Source organism: Condylostylus longicornis, unplaced genomic scaffold, assembly GCF_029603195.1.
Source record: "Condylostylus longicornis isolate FDR11 unplaced genomic scaffold, ASM2960319v2 ptg000017l, whole genome shotgun sequence".
Classification (NCBI taxonomy): Eukaryota; Metazoa; Arthropoda; class Insecta; order Diptera; family Dolichopodidae; genus Condylostylus; species Condylostylus longicornis.
Genome location: NW_026577986.1, coordinates 2,576,044 through 2,598,588, shown reverse-complemented (window position 1 = coordinate 2,598,588; position 22,545 = coordinate 2,576,044). Strand labels below are relative to the sequence as shown.

General features: G+C 24.1%; 1 protein-coding gene across 1 annotated transcript in view; it reads right to left on the bottom strand.

Moving 5' to 3' along the window:
• Positions 1-7,255: 7,255 nt before the first annotated feature.
• LOC129606023 (anoctamin-8) overlaps positions 7,256-22,545 on the bottom strand; it is a 33,667-nt gene continuing 18,377 nt past the window's right edge. Inside the window, exons 14-19 of the mRNA XM_055516074.1 lie at positions 19,054-19,155; positions 16,493-16,724; positions 13,358-13,474; positions 8,019-8,460; positions 7,817-7,950; positions 7,256-7,484 (exon numbers count right to left, since the gene is read on the bottom strand). Coding sequence (XP_055372049.1) covers positions 7,335-7,484; positions 7,817-7,950; positions 8,019-8,460; positions 13,358-13,474; positions 16,493-16,724; positions 19,054-19,155 — 1,177 coding nt within the window. The 3' untranslated portion in view covers positions 7,256-7,334. The remainder of the gene's footprint in view (positions 7,485-7,816; positions 7,951-8,018; positions 8,461-13,357; positions 13,475-16,492; positions 16,725-19,053; positions 19,156-22,545) is intronic.

Sequence of the window (22,545 nt, the reverse complement as noted above, 5' to 3'; positions counted from 1 at the left end):
AATTTTTAAAAATTTCTTTTTTTTTGGTTATTCTTATATAAAATTTCCATTATTCTTATATAGGAGGAGTTGAGGGAGGGACATGCTATACAATACAATACTCAACAATTTTGCTTATACTAATTCATTTTAAGAAAGAGATGTACAAAAATTTAAAAGAACCTTTAAAGTGTATAAGTTTTATGGCGATTTATTGTGCAGTGGGGGTTTAAAGTTTCAAACGCTTTGCAATATTATAACGTTGTAGCTAGGGTTAAAATAATTTCAACACTGTAACCAGGCTGATTTCGTTTATACAACTCTTAAAAATAATCTAAAAATATTAATTAAAGAAATTTTTGTAAAATTATTCAAAGGAAATACTGTTTACGACCGTACGTATGTTCGAAGGGTATACTAAATTCGCCTGCTTCGGCATATTTACTCGCACATAGGACAAAAATCTATCGTACTGGTTTCACAGAGTTAACATGGTCAAATTTATTTTTTCTCGTTTTAGGTTATTTCTTTTATATTTTTGCTTTTCTTGACTCCAAAGATTTTTAACTTTAAGAATGTTGATTGTTGATGGTAATTTTAGAAGACGAAGCTTATCAAAATTTTAAATTAAAGCTAATTTAGGGGGGTTTTCTTTTATGCACGCTGCGTAAAAGTTTTACATTAGAATTAAAATTTTCAAGTCGCAGCGTTAAACAGTATGCAAAAACTTTAGCTAAGTTTGTTTTTGTTCGAAAATAACAGAAATGATATTGTTTATGAAATTGTGTTCTAATACTTTTCGCCTTCCAATTCATTGCAAAATAAAGAAATTTTAACAAGATTTGAAGGCTTAAAGAAAACTTACTTTGATAACCCTTCAATATCTGAATCTGCCATCTTGAAATTTAAAGTTTTTTTTGAGATGATGCTTTATCAACCACTATTTTTAACATAAAACTGCATTATGCAATACATGAGCTAGATCGAGGTAGACACATATTTATAAGACCGACAATGGTTTTTGCGTATGCAGATGATATTGCAATTGTGGTCAGCTCTTTTAATGAAATGAAAGAAATGTTTTTAATATTAGAGATTACAATTTTGTAGGTGTAAGAACTTTTACATACCTGGGTGCCTTAATAAATAACAAAAATGATATGCACGTAGCAATTAATGAGAGAATTGGCACAAAATTGACAAGCGGCACAAAAATGCTATTTTACATACAAGTGGCTTCTCCAATCCAGGCTAATAGACAGGTCAATAAAAATTAGAATGTACAAGACGTTAATTCGGTCTGTACTAACATAGAACTGCGAAACATGGACCATGACAACAAGGGACGATGAAAAGTTAAAAATATTCGAAAGAAGACTGCTCCGAGAAATATTTGGTCAAAATTAAATGAAAACGGGCAATATGAAATAAGATCAAATCGAGAGCTAGAAGAACTAATTGCATAATGCAGTTGCATAAATCGAGAGCATCGGGCGCAGAAAAGAATTCTAGACGCAAGACCATACAAGACAAGGGCAAGCGGCAGACATAGATCTAGATGGCTCGATGACATAAAGACCGATTGTAGAAGAATTGGGTTCCATAACTGGAGGGCAGCTGCCCAGAACCGTGAAGTTTGGCGGAAAATTGTGAATAAGGTCAAGGCTCACCCGGAGCTGTAGAACCAAAAGATGATGATGATGATGAGTTTCCGCACGCACTTTATTGCAGCCAGCAATTTTTAAACGGTCTATATTCTCAGTGTATGAAGCGAAAATTTTCGAACATATAACAAGCTAGAACTATTCTAGAACTGAATAAGCGAAAACCCCTATTAAATATTTTTGTGTATTTCCGACGGAAATAGATTTTTTAACGTATTAAAAATATTTCACTATGATTCTGATTTTTTATCAAGACACAAGAATTATAATCCATTATAGTTACATAAAATACAATATCTACGAGTATTATTTAATAATGTTAGTGAAACTTTTCAGAAAAGTCCCATATTTCCCTGACAATCCATTGTAACTGAATTCAATTTATTTAATATATAGAGTTTTCAATTCAAATTCATCTCAATAATCTTACCTTATACCTTGTTACCTTATGTTCGCACTCACACACATGTACCTATATATAAACAAGATAAATGTTGTTGTAATAAATGTGTGTAAAATTAGATAATTTTTTTTCTTTATCTTTTATTTGTAAGAATTCGGGGGAATATGAAAAAAGTGATCCCAATAAATTAAAAAAGAAATTTAGTTTTAAAAAAATTTCTCATTTGTTTTTCTTTACAAGTCAAATACTGTCATGTTCTTTAGGATATTAAGCAACTCATAACACTTTTCTTCTAAATATTTTATGAAATTTAATATGCATGTATGTTGATCGGTTGTTTTGACCGAAATGTAAAGAAAAAAACCAGAGGAAAAAAATAAACAGTTAAAATAGCAAAAAAAAGAAGCTATAGTCGTTAATTTCAACAGGTGAATGTTATAAAAATCATGTACAAAAATTTAAATTAAGCAAAATCTTTTGATTTTGAAAAAATTCAACAGCTTAAGATGGTTTTTAAAGGGACTTTTATGTATAAAAATAAAGATAACATGAAAAAGTCGTAAAAAAGCGTGTACTGTTCAAATACTGTTGAAGTTTATCGAAGTGAAGTTGTGTAAAACCTTAATGTGTATCTGATAATGTGTTAAAATAATAAAAAGAGAAAAGTTGAACTTTAATTTTTTTACCTGAATTATTACATAAAATTTGACATTTGCAAAAAGTCTAATGCGATCATAGTGAAATTATTAAACTAAAAATGCGAAATATGAACTATAGAACCTTGTTTTTTATATCAATGGGTATGATGCGAAGTCCCGTTTACATCATTAGTCATTACATGAATTGCCTGGGTCGAGTTTAATGTAGTTATAACATAATATTAAAATAATTAAAATTTGATTCCTTTATAGTTAATTTAGTCGTATTCCTTAATACGACTATTTTACTGAAAGTTGCTTGAAATACGCCAGTTAGATGCCGTTTGTGTTTGTATTTTCTTGTTTTTGTGAAATGCATAATTTCTTCTTATCGACATGCTTACTGAACCCCCTACACCAGAAAATTTTAAATCTATAATACAAACGCACAATTAAACTTTTTTTACAAAGGATTAATTTTAAGCCTATATGTTTATTTGTCTATACATATTTCTATGTCTTCGAAAATTTCAGGGTTTATTTAAAAACAAATTCAAATAAGTTTACCAAATTTTCAAAATATTTTATAATTATGTTCAGAAACTCATTTAATTTCAAACGGATCAAATCCGGAAACGGAGGGGCTCAGAAGCAAAGTAGTTTAACTCTCATTCAAAATTTTTGCCACAATATGTGGATTAGGTCACTTTTGCATTAAATCTGGAATCTAATTTTATACATACATTTCTAATAAAAATGCAATAATTTTGGCAGTGAGTGTAAGGCCATTCTGCTTCTAAACCCCTCAAATTTGGCTTAAATTATAAGTTTATTGTGTGAATCACTATAATTTCTACTATAATGCTCCTACAATATTTTAATTATGTTTTATTAAACAGTTAACGTTGCAGCATTCAAATTTCATAAAAACCATCATAGGATAATTATTTGCCGATTTTTGTAGTTTAGACTAATTGAATCAGGTCGAGAACATTTCTGATTAAGCTTTATATTTTAGTTGAATTAAAAAAAAGGTCAATACAAATAATACGTATGTTTATTATAAAACCTTGATCTCCAAAATGCAATAAAACGGTATTAATACACAATTCAGCTTATAAATGTGAATTGCTGAATTGTATATTAATTCTGCATTACTGCATTTTGAAAGTCAGGTAAAGTGTATATTAAGTAAAATGAAATTTATTTAATTTAAACTAAATTTTAATATTTTTATTTTGCCATTTTTTACATTTGTTCTTTTTTTTTTACAATTAATAATACTTCTAAAAAATTTTTATTTTTTTTTTAATCGTTTTTGTCTAATATAATTTTTCAATTATTTTTATTTTAGTTTGAATTAGATTAAAATGCTAATGAAACTTTTACAAAGGAATTCATTTTGAAATGAAATCAAATTTTTAATTCAAAATTTTAAAATTTAATCGGTTCTTTACAGATTCCTGTTTGCCACAGTTCTTACAGACAAAAAAAAACTGCCAACTTAAAGTACAGCATTCATAAATTTTTATTTATAAATTTGATACAATTTCAAAAACAATTTCTGAAACTAAAGGAAATAATTAAAAAACAAAAATAAAATAATAATTTTTAATATTCTCTTTTTGTTTATTATTTTTTTTTTATATTTATAAAATTTTTCTAAATAATTTTTATTTTAATTATTTTATTAATTTTTTTACTTTTATTTAATTTAATAAGTTTTTTTTTATTTCCAAAATTTATTTTTAAATTTATTTTTTTTTTCTTTTACTAAAATTTGGTTACGTGCTCTTAAAACAATTGTTATTTATTTTTAATTTAAATTTTAATATTATTCATTAAAATTAATATTTGTACAATTTAAAAAAAAAAATTGTTTTTAATAAAATTATAGTGTTTTAGTTTGTCTTTAGAAATTAAAAAAAATATAAATGAAATGCAATATAAAAATAAATAAATTATTTGATTATTTTAATTAATTTTTTGATTAAATGTAGCAAATGTATTTTTAATACTATTCAAATATTGTCTAATTAATTAACAATTAACAGTGACTACTCTTATAAGAATTAATAAAATGCAATTATTGTTCTTTAAAATACTAAAACATAAAAAGAAACTAAAATATATTTGCCATTGATGAAACGCATACCATATCATGCACAGTCGATTTATAGAAAATTCCAATTAAAATAGAAAAAAAACTGCAATACTATAAGCTTAACCCAATAATATAATAATTCGTTTGAAGGCCTTCGATTCATCTCGTTTTACAAAATATGTCACGGTATTGAGCATCAATGAATTATCAATTATTAATTAACTATCTGAAACACAATATTTTTGCGATTTGCTTGAAATATGCAATATAATTTTTGAAATAATTGCAGTCTTCTGAAACTAAACACTTAATATATAAATGCTCTTATGGTTGTGCAGCATTAAAAAATAACAAGTGATAAATTAATTGAATTTTAATTTACTTCGCTAACATAGATCTTAAAATTTAAATGAATGTAAGTTGTTTTTAAAAAGTATGACATGTTGTGTATTGCAAGAAATTTTTTGTCATTTTTGCACCACTCAAATCAAATTTAAGAAAATGTATGAATACTTTCACAATTAGACCACCTTCTTCAAATTGAATCAATTAAATTTTAGGTAAGATTATTCAAAATATTGTAACATCTCGAATTTTTTGCTAACCAATAACAACGGCCTTAACTTAGCATCCATGTAAAAATTTTTAATGCTAGAATTGTAATTTTAATGCTTTTCAAGGAATTTGAATGGTAATATAATTTCAATTAATTTTGTATTTAAAACTTAATTTAAAACATAAAATTGAAGTCGATACCCTTAGGCTTGTAAAATAATTTTACATTCATTAATTTAAAAATTAAAATGCCAAGCTTCGATTATTAAATTTATTTGTTATCACTTGCTTCCTTAAAAACTCAAAATTCTAAAATATGAACTGAAAAATTGAAAACTTCAAATTATTATTAATTTTTTTTTTACTTTTAATATTTAATTATTTTTAATTTTCTTTTTTTTTTAATATAATCTAAATTGTGTCTTTGGTTTACTTGCTGTCTTGCTAATAAAATATATTTATTATATTTTTTTTTTTGGTTGTTATTACATTAGTTTATCTTAAGTACTAGATTCACGTTGTAGTTTTTTTTTTTTAATTTTGATTTTTTTAATATTTTATGTACAAAAAAATTTAAACAATTTCATTTTTATTTTATACTTATTTTTTAAAATAAAAATTCTAACAAGCATTTTATAACAGTTTTTTTTTCTTTGCCTGAACAAAATATTTTTATTTATCAACTCTTTTTTTTTTTAAATAAAAATATTTTAATAATTCACCTAAACTATAAATATAACAATAATAATAATGAAAGTATGCGCGTTTACCATAATTTAAATAAAACGTCAAATTGACTTACTCAGTAGTACAGTTTTAATTATTGAATAAGTCAAATTGATGTTTGATGTGCATTTCGGTAAACGACCTATATATTTGTTTTAATTTTAATAATTTTAAAAAAATAAATTTTATTCTTAACTTAAATTAGAAGTAGAAGAAAATATAATAGTTTGTAGATTTAGTTGTTATTTATGCGAGAAGAGTTTTTAAGACGTTCAATATTTTTGATTTATATTAAATGTAGTAAAGTTCAGTTGTAGTATGATAAAACATATTGCAAAATGGAACGCGATGCAAAAAAAAGGTTGAAATTTATTAAATTTAACCAACTTTTAAGTATTATTTTCAAAAGGGTAAGTAAAATATTTTAAAATATTACGGAATTTAATTGAAAATTTAGAAATATTGAAAATTAGAAGCTATGATGATATTACTACAATTATAATACTGCTATAATTACTAAATAGAAGTTAATTAAAATTTTAATTTTAAAGCGAAAATTTTGTTCAACATAGCTGAAGTAAAAGCATTATATTAAGAATTCAATGAATCAAGATATTTATTAAAACAATATGAACTTCAAGAATAAATTACAACATTTTGTTTTCAATATTATTTAAATAATTAAAGAAATTTTAGGGCCTATTAAAATTCTAAAGAATTAGGCCATAAAAAATTTATAATAAATAAAAAAATTTTAAATAGAAGCGAAAATAAATTTAATATTACATTATTACAAAATATAACAGATATCATTATAATTTTTATAGTCTTTAAATTTATGTTTTCAATTTTATTAAAATTAAATATTAATTTTGATTATAAAGATATTTTATAGGATTAAGTTTACAATACAATTTAATAACTAATACAAAGAGTAAAGTTAAATTTAATACATTTTATTTTTTTGATTTTTGTTTTTTAGTTTTAAAATAATTAATTAAATCTAAATTAAAATTAAGAGTATTTTTTTTTTTTTATAATTTTATTTAATTATGAATATTTTTAATATAATTTTTCATTGTAATTATTATTATTGTTATTATTATTATTTTTATGTATATTTTTTATTTTATTTACAAAATGTTTTATTTCTTGTGTATTTTAGTTTTTATATGTAAAAAGAATATTTAATTTTTTATTATAATATTTATTATTATATATTTATGCCCTCTTTTGTATGTATGTATATTGTAGATAAAATTTATTTAATAATTTGAAAAACTCCCTGATGGTCCTCCACTTGAACCAGGTGGTGGTGATTTTGGTGACTGTTTTATAATATCATCTATTTGTATTAACTGTTCTAATGGTAAAAATGATAATTCACCACCAGGTTGTGGTAGTTTTTGTGAAGCCTTTAAATTAAAAAAAAAAAATTATTAAAGAACTGTTAAAAATAATTGTTAATTGTCTGGGTTTATCCCTTTCAATTTATATTCGGAATTAAAATTAAATTTTAAAATATGAAATAGTTAAAAATAATTGAACAAAATATAAAAATATCGAAATAATTCCGTAGTAATTGGAAAAAAATAATTTTATAATATTTTACTATGGGAGATTTTTATTTTTATAAAATTGAGTTAAATGAAATATTAAGAAACAATTGTATGAACTATTGCCTTACTGCCTCTATATAAATACGGAATTACAAAAACAAATTGTAGAGTTTTTTCAGGTATACTACCTTCGCATGTTCAATAGCCATTTGTGCTGCTTTCTCTGCTTCTCTCTGTCGTCTCTCTTTTAATTTCAAAGAGAATATCGCCACTGATCTAGCTCTCTTTACAAACGTTTGTTTTAATGATTTTTTCGCTGCATCTAAAATAACAAAAGTAATGAATTTAAATTTAGATTTTTTTGACACTTTAAAAAAATAATATTGTTACCTTTAGCATCTTCCTCTGATGATGGTATTGAATTTTTCTGTTCTCTTTCTTTTGATGAAACATTTAGTGTTGATGGTGTTGTAAGTGAATCTTGTCTACCTGTATTTGTAACATTTGCTTGATTTGTTGATTCTTCTCCACTGACACCAGTTGATGTTATAGTAGTTGTTGGTGCTGTAGTAGTTGTACTAGTTGTAGTTAAATTTGTATTTGCTGTTGTAGTTGTAATCGAACTTGATCGAGCACCCCATAAACTTGGACTAGTACCACTACCACCATTACTGCTACCAACTGAACCACCAGACCCAGAAGCACTTGCTGCTGCCGGTGTACTTGGTTTAGTTAAATTTATAGAACTTGTTGTAGATGTTGATGGTCCAGCAACATTTGTCCATGATGGTGCAGGCTTTAAAACATCCGAATCAGAATTACTTGCAATTTCCTAATTTTGATTTTTTGTTCATTTTGCGTTTTATATACAATTCATGTGCATATGATAATAATTATGGACAATTATATTCAGAAAATTGAGGTGTTGGATTGGTTTGGATTTTTTTTTTTGATATTCCGTGATTCCGTGTTTTGTTTTTTCACACAATTTATTTTTCACATCAATTTTTTTTTGTGTAGTGTTTTTAATTTTTGTTAAAGTGCCACAGTAAAGGTGTAATAGTAAATTTTCATTTGATTTTGAAAAATAAAAATAATTACTTTTTTACAAACACATATTATATATATATATATATATTAATATTTAAAATATAATTATACATAAATTATAATATTTTTTTTATAAAGTTGTGCCCTTTTAACAAATATTTCAAACAGGAGACTGTTCATAAATAACATTTAAAAATGAACAGTTCAAATAAAAATAGAACAGTCAATTCATTAAAATTTCGTGATGTGGTGCTATATAATTGTGTGTAAACGTTAATTCAAATTCAAAAATAAAATTAATTTTTAATTTTTTAAAAATATAGAGTGGAAAAAAATTTTAATAAATTTTGGCTCGAAATTTCCATTTATTTCTAATTATTTCTTATTTTTTCATTAATTTATATTTAATTCAAAATAAAATGAATGATTATAGTGATTAACAACTAAAGCAAAGTTAAATTTAGAAAATTAAGGTTATAATTGAGTAAAGTAAAGAAAAATATGTAATTCAATAAAGTTTAAGTTAAAAGTAATTTGCAGATAAGCCACAGAAAGCAACAATAAATTTTATTTTAAATATTCGTAGAAAGCGTTTTTCACATTTAAAGCGAGAATTATTGCGTAATTTTTAATTTACTTTAAAAGAATTTTGAATTTTTTGTTTAAACTATCGAAAAATGATTTAATTTCTAAGCCTTGTTTAAAAGAATTTAACAATTTTTTGGTAATTTTAAGTTTTATTGAGTTATTTAATTGTTTTTCGAATTTATAGCAATTTTTGAAAAAAAGTGTTTATTAGGTTCATTTTGTCCTCCCGTCTGCCCGTCCATCTAACTCTCTCTTAAGTTATCGCATCTTAAAATTTTTAAAATCTGCTTTTCCAAATTTTTATAAATGCAGAAAGCTAACGGGAAATGCCATGCCATTAAAAATTATATAATTAACTCTCGCAAATAACCCTTAAATTCGAGCATTATGTTAACACCTCTTTTGTTTGTTTTCTACATTTCAAAGATTGCATTCATTGTGCATCCTGAATGTATGCAATTTTAAATGTAATTAATTTTAATAATGTGGTACATAGCTAGATTGTTTTTGAAAGCAGTATTTTCACTGGATCAAGGAAAAAGCGCTACATTACCATTGGCTTGACCCAATTTTATTTATTTTTATAATGCAGAATAATACAAAGAAATAAAGTTGAAAAATAAGATGAAAAAATGTTTAAAAAAATAAAAAATAAATTTCTTTCTTTTTACTCTCTTAATCTCTAAGAGGGATTTACAAATTTATAGGAACCGTAAAGTGAACTCAATATTAAATTAAATGAATAATTATTTTACTCGTATTTTCTTCCGCGAGATTTAAAATTATTTCAGTTTTGAGTATTTCAGTTTTGAGCAATTCTTTTAAAGTAAATTCCAATTTAATTTTTCCTGCATATAGTTAGAAAATAATATATATATATATATTTGTTTAATATTTATTATAAATTATTTATTTAAATAATTGGTATTCATTATTTTCAATATATGTACGATATTATATTTCTTAAATTTATAAATATTTTAATTTAAAAAAATATGCTTATTTTACATTTTTAGCGTAGAATTTATTTAAATATTTTAGCAATAATTAAATGATTTTCTTTAATAACCTCTACACCTGCCAGTCATTGTATGATAAACTCCTAAGTACACATAATACAATTCGAATACAAAAATACATGAAAACAAAACAAATACAAAGGAAAAAAAATTAAGAAATAAATTAAAAAAGTGTTTGTTTTAAACAAAATATAAATTTTTAATTAAAATTAATTAATTAAAATTTTAATTGTAATTAATTAAAAATTTGTTGTTTAAATAAATTATTCCATTGTATGTTTATAGAAAAAAACAAATTTTATAAAATGTTATTTTTAAAAAAAGAGTCTGAATTATGTTTCAATTTATATAATTAAAACTATATGTGAACACTTTTCATATTATTTACAAAATGGTACGCAATTCTTCCCGCTACATAGTTCTTTTTTTTATTAAAAAAAATTCACGAACCCTTCGAGATCTTCAATTGAAATCCAATTGAAAAAATCTCATGTGGTCAGCACATAACCAATCACAATATGCATTGTATAGTTAAGTGAAAGTGTTACAGAATATTATAAAAATGTCTGTTAAATACTTCTTTCCAATTTTTGGGCATTTGTAAGCTTGTAGTTAACATACCTATAAAAATGTAAATTTGGCTTTTAGTAGAGTTTCGCTTTGTGCTACCCGAATTCCCTGAAATGCTTGCCAGATAGTTTCGGTAACAACCAGAACTCAAATATCAAATTTCAAGAAATTCCATTAATTCGTTCCGTAGATATGGTGAAAAATGTAAAATCGGCCCGCAGATCAGTTTCCGAGCCCTGATCTTTCCAAAAAATTTATATGTTCATTTTTTTAATACAAGGAATTTACATATTAGATTTGAATGAAATCCGTTGATTATTTCTCTTTATATACGCAAAAATGTATATTTGGCCCGTATAGTAAATTTGATAACGTAATGATTTCTTCCAAAAGTTAGGAGGTTTCGCGGACGGTCAAGCAAAGCTCATGTATGTAATTTCAAGTAAATCGGTTGAATATTTTCCTCAAAATAATCAAAAATGTAAAACAGGCCCGCTAAAAAGTGCAGTTCCAGAGGCGTGATTTATTCCAAAAGTTGATCAATCCGTGCCATGGTCGAAATAAACTTAGACATAAAATTTCATACAAATCGTTTCAGCCGAACTTGAGATACACGCGTGCACACACAGACCGACAGACCGACAGGTTGCTGAAAATAATTTCTTTGCACTTCCCTATCTTGGAGAAATTTTGCCAAAATACCTTCATTTTGAAGATAAATCTTCACTTTTCACTTTTGGTAGCGGTTTAACACACAAAGTACCTACACATTTAAATATTTGGAAAAAAACTATTTATTTTTAATGAGAGAAAAATGCACTACATTTTGTATTGAATGAAATGTGTTCTCTTTGTATTATTATTTTACTCTGTGTATTAATAATTATAATAAAAAATTTTGTTGTATACTTAATACTTTTAAATGAAGTATGAATAAAAAATTATTTAATTTTTTTAAATAAAAAAATAAAGAAATAGCTAATAGTTTTTATATAAAATAAATCTTAATTACAAGTATATTATAAGCATTATAATAAATTTACATTTAAAGCAGCATAATTACATTAATTTTTATTATTATAATAATTACTAATCGCATTTAAACTAAATAGTAAATTTAACAACATTTTTAGTACCGGATATTAAATTATTATATCTAATATTTTGATATATGTATAATTATTTTGAAAATAAATTATTGAATTATTAATATTTAAAAATACGTTCTTGTTGAAATCGATATAAATTCTATGTATTGATGGAGTATAGATATTAAGCTTTCTACTAACTGAGGTTATGAATAGAAAAGCAGAAAAAATTATATGCTGTCGGCAGAATATTCTTTGCAGTTCTATCAACAAACACGCAAAAATTTTTTGCAGCAAACGACCATTGCAGATTTTTGTTAGAACTGCAAACTGGAATTCAATCTAATATGTTAAATTGTTATAAGTAACTAACAATTTAATATGTCTCTTTTATATGCACTAAAAATAACTAATGTATTTCGAAATAACGAGGCGTTATAGTCTAGAGCGAAAGAACTGGAAAAGTATGATTACTATTAGCGTAGTTGTAATTTTTTAAATGTACTACTATTCTTTTAATTTTCGGCAAGTATTAATTTTGAAAATAAGAATGAGAATTGTAGTTTTTATTTTTTATGATATTAAACATAATTCCTTTTTCTTTTTTTTCATTATGACTTTTTTTATTAAATTTTAGGTAATTAAAATTCCAGGTGTTATACTTTGTGGTTAAGCTAACCGCTGCTTACCTATTGTAAATGTTATAGTATTAAATAATGTTACGTTGAATAACTTGAAAGATTTGTTAAATAAAAAGTAATTCTCTATTCCGATTCCAAGAAATAGAAGAGGGAAATTTTGGAAAAAAAAAGTATTTATTTTTAATGAGAGATTGAAAAATTAAGGAAAAAATTTCCCACCAAGTAAAACTGTTGACGCTTTGGATTAATTTCTGAAAACTCTATTCCCATGAGAAATTTATTTCTAACAATAGAAGTACCTTTATTTTGATTCTTCTGTCAAATGAGCATATTCAGAATGTTGAAACAAATGTATTTAAAGACCATTAAGTGCATATTTGTACATTTTTTTAAAAAAGCTTATAATAAATGGAATATTAGTATTTACTCCAATATGCATGATATTTTATATTTTTATATTGTACTGTATATATCTATATAATTAAAATGAATATTCAACACAGCAAAACATAACTAGTCAATTTTGTTGTTGTAACTATAATTAATATTGTATATAATATTTATTAACTTTATTTAAAAAAGAAAACGATTAATTCAACGTTTATGGAAAAAAAATTAACAATTTAACTATCAAAAATCAAAATTAATTTTTTTTAGCATATCCTTTTTTAAGGATTTAATTATAATGTTCTCATTTTATAAGTAATTTTTTTTTTGTCTTTTTGTTTTATTTATTTTACTTATTAAGGTCATTTCGATTATATTATCCGTACCTTGGATGCTATACAATCGATGCTTCTATGAATATTTGTCGATTCATTAACTTTCAATCTCGAAATCCATTCGGGAACATGAAGTGGCATCAATTTATTTTTATCTTTAATTTCGAGCTATTCGAGATTTTTTTTTTTGTTTTAACGTTATTTAATAATTTTTTTTCATATTATAGAATTTTTATAGAAAAAATTAGATGCGATTTTGAAATATTTTATTTGTTTATTAATTTACCGTGTTTTTTTTTTTTGATAAATTAAATATAATTTGGTTTTTGGCGAACAAAAATAAAAGAAAGAAAATAAAAGTGAAAATATTTACGCACATTAAATGTAAAATATAAAAAGGAAAAAAAATACATTAATTAGTAAGTAAAAAACAAATTCAAAAATAAAAAATATAAAAATTAAATTAAATAAATTTTTTAATTTTGCTTTTACATCTGTAAATATTTTTTAAATTATTTGAATTTCAAATAAAATTTAATTATAATTTATGTTTGTTTTTATAACAACGGTAACTACTGACAAACTTAATTTAAAAAAATTGTTGAAAATTGAAAAATAAAATTTTCTAAGTTTTCTACAATTGATTTTTGAAAGAACAGTGGATTTAGTTTGTTGATCTTTTGTTGGTGGTTTTAAAATACTCTATGAATTTCTTCTTAATTTGATCATTAAAAAATTGAGGAATTTTGGTTGCAAGTTTTAAAAAAATTTAATGCACATAATTTTAGTATTTTGTTTTTTATTTCCAATCCCAAATTCCATTAAAATTATCTGAATTACATTAATTGTACTATAACATATTAAAAAAATCTAATGTGATCAGCACATAACCGACCGCAATCTGTATTGTCTAATTAAGTGAAAGTGTTACAGAATATTATAAAAATGTCTGTTAAATACTTCTTTCCAATTTTTAGAACATTAGTAAGCTTATAGTTAACATACCTAGAAAAATGTAAATTTGGCTCTTAGTAGAATTTCGCTTAGTGCCATTCGAATTTCTTGAAATGCTCGCCAGTTAGTTTCGGTAACAACCAGAATTCAAATATCAATTTGCAAGAAATTCCATCAATTAGTTCCATAGATATGATAAAAAATGTAAATTCGGCCCCTAGTTCGGTTTCCGAGCCCTCATCATTCAAAAAAATTTTTATGTTCATTGTTTTAAAACTCCAAATTTAAATATTAAATTCCAAGGATAGTAGTTGATTATTTCTCTTTATATCCAAATATCGATCCAAAATATCCGTTATGGTCCGATATATCCAAAAAGTCGATCATAGCCAAAAAAAAACTCACATATAAAATTTCATGCAAATCATAAATCAGGTCAGCCGAACTTGAGATATACGCGTGCATACACAGACAGACAGACCGACAAACCGACAGGTTGCTAAAAATAGTTTATTTACACTTCTCTACCATGGAGGAATGCGTTCCCACCGAAAACTCGATATGATTTGTTGCCATCACATGCGGGTGATGCGGGTCACATATGCGGTCGGTAAAAATGGTGGTGATTATTTTAAAATACATATCTTTGTTTCTTTCATTGCAGGCTACTCAAATCTAATATTTGTATTCTGATTCTATTCTATAACTATAAATTAATCAATTAAACATTTGGAACTTCATTCAACGCTTAAAAAGTATTTTATTTCAGAATGATGAGATTTGGAATTTGCCATACATAAATTAACCACAACGGTTACGTTTACTATTCTATGTGTTATTCTTTTCACATATGATGGTACGTGGTTGACTAAAAACTTCCTTAATTTATTTTGATTTTATTTAATTATAAAGTTATTTTCGAATTTTGTTTCATTATCTTAAAAAAACATAAGAATATTCTCTAAAGAATATTTTTAATAATTTAAAGAATAATCAGCATAATATCATGAATATTTATATAATGTGTAGTATATAAATACATAGACACACACACTCATATACCATAAATTGTATATTGCACATTATTTATAAATCTTATTTTAAATTATTTATTTGCATAAAATATTTTATTAATGCAAAAATATAAAATAAAATTGTTGAAAATTGAAATTAAGTCACGTACAATATTAAAGAATTCATCCTATATGTATGCAATTTGATATGTTAGAAATGAATTCTATAAATATGGGTAAATAAATTTATTAAAATTTTATATTTAACAATTTAAAAATAGTTTGAATGTATACAGTTACATAATGTGAGTTGTATATAATGTTGTCGAGAAAAAAAAAATGATTTTCTGTTAAAGAAGAAAATTTTCGAAAATTTTTTCTTCATACGAAATTGTTTAAGAATTGCAGTCCTTTAAGTAATTGGTATACATTAGACGAACGTGTATACTTATGTAAACTGATACAAAAGGTATTATAAATGTAAATATCTATATACAAGCGGGCGTGACTGTATATTCGAAAATTTCTACATAAATATTTTCTTCACAATTTTAAAAATTTTCTGCTTTATTTATTTTTTTCAATTTTTCTGCATTAAGATATAGAAAATTAAATTTTTATTAAATTTAATTCAATAAGCTGGTCAGAACATAATGATTTATGATATTTTTACTTGTATATTTTTTATTGTACGGAACCAACAAATTTAATCTACACATGATTAGTGTTCTTTTTTGAAGCTCATTCGGATTTAAGGATTTACAGTCACGATTTAAATTTTTTTTTTAATGAGTGTTATAAAATATAAGTTAAAATCGGGAACAATTGTAATAATAAATCAAGTGTCCGAAGCAACTCTGAAGCTATTGTCATTAATTAATGAGGCTAATAATTCTGACGTCGAAAATTTTATATCTTTGTTAAACAATTAAATTTAATTAGGGTAACATATTTTATTTGAGTTTTCAAAAACAGATATGTATATGAAAATATAAGTTCTTATATTAACATACTGTTTACGTCGGTACGTTTATATGGCATATAAGAAAATGTCAAAGTTAACAAATTCAAAAATTTTCATTGTTTATGCAGATAGCAACCAAAACTCCCCTATAAATATGCAATTTGTTTTCTTTATTACATAAACAAATTATCATTACTTGGTTAAAACAAATAAGGAAAATAATAAAAAAAATATAGAAAAAATTTAATTTCTTACATTTGTATGTGGTGTTGATTCAGATGATTTTCTAGCTTTAAATGGTGGTATTGATGCTATTTCACCAATTTTTGGTACTTGTTGTGGTTTACGTGGACTTTCACCTGTTATTGAATTCTCTGAATCACGTCTCTTATCCTGTTGTTGTTGACTTTTCTTTTGACGGAACGGAGGTATTTCTGGAATATACATTGGTTGGGATTTTGCCAATGACATACTACTACCGGATGGTCTATAAAATGTTTCCATGACAGTATTAAATATTATTTGTTTTTCAAAATAGATTGTTTTCAATTTCAAGAAAGTTAGTGAAAAAGTATGAAAGAGAGAGAAGAGAAAGAAACAAAAAAAAAATACAATCAATGAAAGAGAATTTTATCTTAAATATTTTATTTTAAAATTTATTAAAAAAAAACAATTTTTTTTTTAATTTTATTATAAAAGCGACACAGAATTTTTTTAATCCTACATTTATTTAATATAATTATAAAGAAAAAATTCCAATTTTTGAAATTATAATTTCAAAAAAAAAGGTCATAATAAAATTAAAGACACAACAATATTTGATAACGAATTTAACACCATTTTATAAATTAAAATGGTGGACCGCTGATTAAGGGTTTCCATTCGTTTTTGTATATTTAATACCACAATATCAAAATTAAAATTAAAAATTAAAAGAATTTTGTAAATAAAAATTTAAAGTATTTTTATTTAAATTTATTAAAATATGTAAATAATTTTATAAAGCTTAAAATATATGCAATATAAAAAAAAACAAATTTTAATTTTAAAATAAAATATGCACACATGCATAATTCAAAAATAACATATCGTAAAAATATATACGATTATTTTACATAATTTTCACAACATTAAAAACAAATATGGAATTTAATAAATTTACAAAAAACATAATTTTATATTTTAATTTGGAATTTAAATTTCCAATTAATTTTTTTTTTTAATTAGATTATAAAATTTTTATGATCTGCAAATTTTTTTGCTTTAAATATTTAAATCGCAATCGAATTGGTGTAACATGCTCTAAGTAAGCCGTAAATAATGCTTTTCTGTAAATTAAAATTTTCTCTTAAAGGATTATTCATAAACTTATTGTAATTAATTTATTTTATGAAATCTGACATGAAAATTCAGTACCCATCCAAATGTTAAATAAAAAACGTGTTATCATTGTTGAGTTTTTTAATCCCTAGCATGTGGAATTTTAAGCAAGCTAGATTTTTTGAATTTTTCGAAAATTTTTGATAGCTGTTGTGTTACGTCATCAAAATTAAAATGAAAAAATTTCAAAAATTCAATTATTAATCAAGGTATCTAAAGTACAAATGCTATGAAATTTATATTTTTATTGCATTACATTTCTAAGGCAAGTTTAAAGGTACTCCTATGTCTCATTACACCACTTTACGAAAGAACCTGTATATGAAAAATCATAGTTGAAATATTTAAATTTCGTTTAAAAAGTCCAGTTCAAATTATACTTTGTGCATTACTGGAAGGGCAAAAGTTGGGGTTAATTTATACAGGGTGATTTAGTAATGAGTGTCCTTAAAATATACCATCATTTGGGTCTTTGAAAATGTGTAAATTTCGTGGCTTAAATTAAACTTTATGTAGCTGGGCAAAATTTTGTTAAAAAAAATTTCTTACGAAATTATCGCAATAGAAAAAAAATTGATTTTTTTAAAGTTTGAGTGGTTGGTATTCCAAAAGCATATGAATCAGTGTCCTTAACACATCCCATCGGTAGTCAGTGCCTTATGTGAAGTCAGTGAAAATGAATAAAATTTGTGGCTTGATTTTTTCTAAAGTTTGAGTGGTTGGTATTCCAAAACTACTTACATAAAATGCAAAATCAAGTAGTCTGTTGCTTTCGAGCCCTTTATTATTCCTTTCACAAACTGTCTGAAGCTTCTATCTTTTTCGGAAGAGAAGGTGTAAGCAAGAAAACTTGGACAAGTAAAAATTTCGTGAAAATTTGTTATACAAGGATTTTAAACTCGCAAAGCGTTGGTGTTTGACACCGAGTTCTTAACAAAAATTTTACTCATTTTTAATGTCCTAAATGATGGTATATATTAAGGCACTGATAACTGAATCACCTTGCATTATATTAAATATTAAATGAGGTTTATTTTGAAAAATTGCAACAGAAAACTGATACATTTACCGAAAATATCCAAATTAATAAAAAAAAATTTAAAATAAAACTAGATTTTCAGCATTTTAGGTCTCTTTTAAAATGAAATTCAATGTTCAAATAAGAGTTTTTTTAGCGTGATTACTTATTTTATGAATAACCTTTAAAAAATTATGCAAATATTATAAAAATTTCATATTCCATAAATTTCCTATTTTATGGAATTTGGCATGTATGTTGCATCAATAAGACTGTGACAAAAAAAAAAAAAAAAAACAACACCAAAAAACTTTTTTTTTACGTTTTTTCTTTTCAAAACCAATTTTTATATGCTTTTTTTTATGTCTAAATACTTTTTGTTACATTATTTCTTTTTTTTTTTTATTTAAGAATTTACCCTGAAAAAGCGTGCAATTTAGCATATGAGCTATAAACTGAACTTCCTCTAAATGGAGGTATATCTTGGACTTTTGTTCTCAGCCTACAATTTTTACATGCGCTAAAATTTAATTATTTATGTTTATAAAATGTTTAATTTTTTATTCCAAAAAATAAGTCATAAAATGAAGAAATGGGAAGATAGAAAATTATAAGATACTTTTTTTTGCATTATACAGGAGAAAAAGTAAATTTAATGTTAAGAAGCAAAAGTATTTAAATGAGAATTTCAAGAGATCATTTTTCTATTGAATTCATATTTTTGAAGAGATATCGTGAGAATTGTAAGGATTGCTTGTATAATCTTTTTATAAATTCAAAAATTATTTTCTTATTGAATTTTTATAATTATATAGGGTGATTCTTCGATTCAGATTAGTTTGCTATCTACTGACCTCAAAAAACAGGGTCAGTAATTTTTTCCTGCTTTTAAATTTTTATTTCAATTAAAATCCTCATTTAGCCCCAAAATTATGTGATTTAATGCTGGTGGATTTTTTTTTTAAGAATACGTGAAATGCTATGGCGTAAATGTATTAGCATAAAAGCATATTCAGCATTGACTGTATGTTTTGGGGAAAAAAATGATGAATGTATAATTGCTAATGTTCCGGTCTAAATGCATAAAAAAGTGGCTAGAAATTTAAGTTTTCAAATAGAATTTTATTGATTTAAATTTGGAGGAAACAATCATTGATTTTATTATGGTTATCGTTTTTAGATTCAAATAAACATTATGTTAAAATTTATTGCAATTTGACATTTCCTCTGTTAATCATCTATATAAGTCTGTTAATCATCTATTAGATCTTTCAGATAAGATCTTTTTGATCTTTATAAGATCTTTATTCAGATAGATCTTTTTAGTTTCCTCAGTTTTGGTAATTAATAATTCCTTTTCAATTTTTGTTTTCGTTCATTAATGAGAGCAGTTCAATATTTTTTTGTAAAAATTCTTGTAATTTAATCTTTTGCGATCTAATATTTTTTTTTTGATATTGGATCTCTTGTAATTCTCTACAGAATTGAGTTTAGAAATATGTTATTATGAATTGGTGATTGACATTAAATGTAGAAGTTAGAAAAACAAATTAAAGTCGAAAAACAGTTTAAGAATATTTTGGAATAATTTTGGCTTTCAAATTTTCGGGTCAAATTCTAAAAAAAATTTTTTTGATAAATTAATAATTTACTTGTTGTAAATACTCGTAGAAAGAAGATTAAATATTAAGAATTTCATATTATTAATCTTAATGTTTTTGACGATATTTTCAAATCTGACGATATTTTCAAATCTTGGGTACACTTTTCAGAGCTTTCATTCTCAGTTGCGAATGTTTTTGTGTTGTTATTATTTTTTTTTTTTTTAAATTAAGAAATTGCAGGTCTCACAAAACATGAAGAACTAAATTTCTAAATAATATTCAAACTATCCCTATATTTTGTAAGGATACGAATATTAAATCGATTTTTGTGACCATTTCTGAATCACCACTACCGATATTTTTATTAAAAAAAGGGTAAGAGGGGAAAATATTTAAATTCACAATAATTTGTGAATTTCCCATGTACTAATTTAATTTCGTTTTTCGACTTTAAAAAATCATAGTGAATAGATAAAAATAGAATATAGAATTGAAAAAAAAAATAGTAGAGAAAGAGGCAAAAATTATTAACAGAAATTTTTGTTTTGGTTGGTAAAAAACTTTTTTTCATAAAAAGAAAAAAAAATGTTTATAATATAAAAACTTGTATTAAATATAGTAAAAATGCAATTATATTCAAATTATGTATATAAACTAATATATATATATATTTTAGAAAAAAAATAAATTCTAGAAAAAATTTCAAAATAAAAAAGAATCTACTGGTTTTTTTTTTTTTTTTGAATACACTTTGTGATTTAGAAAACTAAACGAATTTAAATTGAGGAAATTGTGCTTTAAAGTTTATTTAAATTTTATAATATACGGTTTATTCGGGAAATTTGCAGTTGTTCCTGGGGGAAAAATTGCAATAAATAAAAAAATATAACTTTATTATTAATCTAATGACAAAATGAATACATATATGTAAGCTTAAAATTATAGAAGTATTAAAAATATCGCGTCAATATTAAAGGTAATTTGAATAAAAACAATTTGATTTCATTGATCTGAACTTAGAGGTTAATTCGGGAAGAAAAACGAATTTTAACGTTAAATTTTGTGGCGAAATTTTAGAATGATTTGGGATTAAGCTTTTTGAGAACTAAAATCTCTTATATCCGAGAGAGTGACAATTATATATGGGCCGCTATAATATTGCAATGATCTATTGCTTAAATATTTATTAAGTTTGTTACAAACAATTTGCATCGTAATATTAGAATATTTTGGTTAATTATTAAAAGAAATAATCTTCAATAGCCACAAATTATGTCGAATAGAAAGCATGTATTTCAGACGTTTAACAGAAAATAGCTATACAGAGTGTTTTATATAAGGTGACAAATAATTTCAGGAATGATTCTTTGATCAATTTCCATCAACAAATTGTAGGGGGTGGGGAATTGGGGGAGAGTACAGGTACTCTTTCGGACTACAGCTTGTTGAAAAAACAGATACAAAATCTTTCCTGTTAAACATCAACATAGAAATTATCATAGAATCACCAAACATGCGACATAAAGCATAACCATTGGTGGCTTGTTTAACAAAATTAGAATAACACAAATATTCGAGAAATTTCGAGTTTTTTTGAAAAAAAATTTGAAAAAAAAAAAAAGAATAAAATTTCTGACTTTAACGAATTTGATCTCGAAAACTATGACTCAAATCAAATTTATTGTCAAACTGAAAATAAAAAGCAATGCATCATCTGCAAAACAAGCCTGCAAAGGTTGCTATATGTCGTATGGTTCCGGAGTTATAAGAATTTATTAATGTGCATGAAAAATTTGGTACTTCCATTTTCAACAGGCTGTAGCTCGAAAACAAGTATATATACACTTCGACGTCAACCATACTGCTTTTTTGCTGGAAATTGATCAAAGAATCATCCCTGAAATTAACTGCCTGAAAATTCGACTCTATTTTGTTATAATTTATAATTCCTGTGTTTCCAAACTGCGTTTAAGTTGAATAATTTGTATATAATGTTGAAAAATAAGTTTGAGGAATGTGTGTTTGTAATTTGAATATAATTTGTTAGTGTTTATATAAAATTAGAAATTCAAAATTATTTGAAAATAAAAAATTTCAACTTTATAATCTGAAGATTGAAAATTATTTAGAAAATATTTATTTGTATGAGTGAATGTGAACATAAGAAATTTTAAGTAATTTTAAATAATTTCTTTTTCTCTCATAAATCATTTTTCAAAAGTTAAAATTAAATTTTCAAAATAAAAATATTTATTGTTCATACATAAGTAATTTGATTTTAAAATTAAATTATAAGTAAAAATATT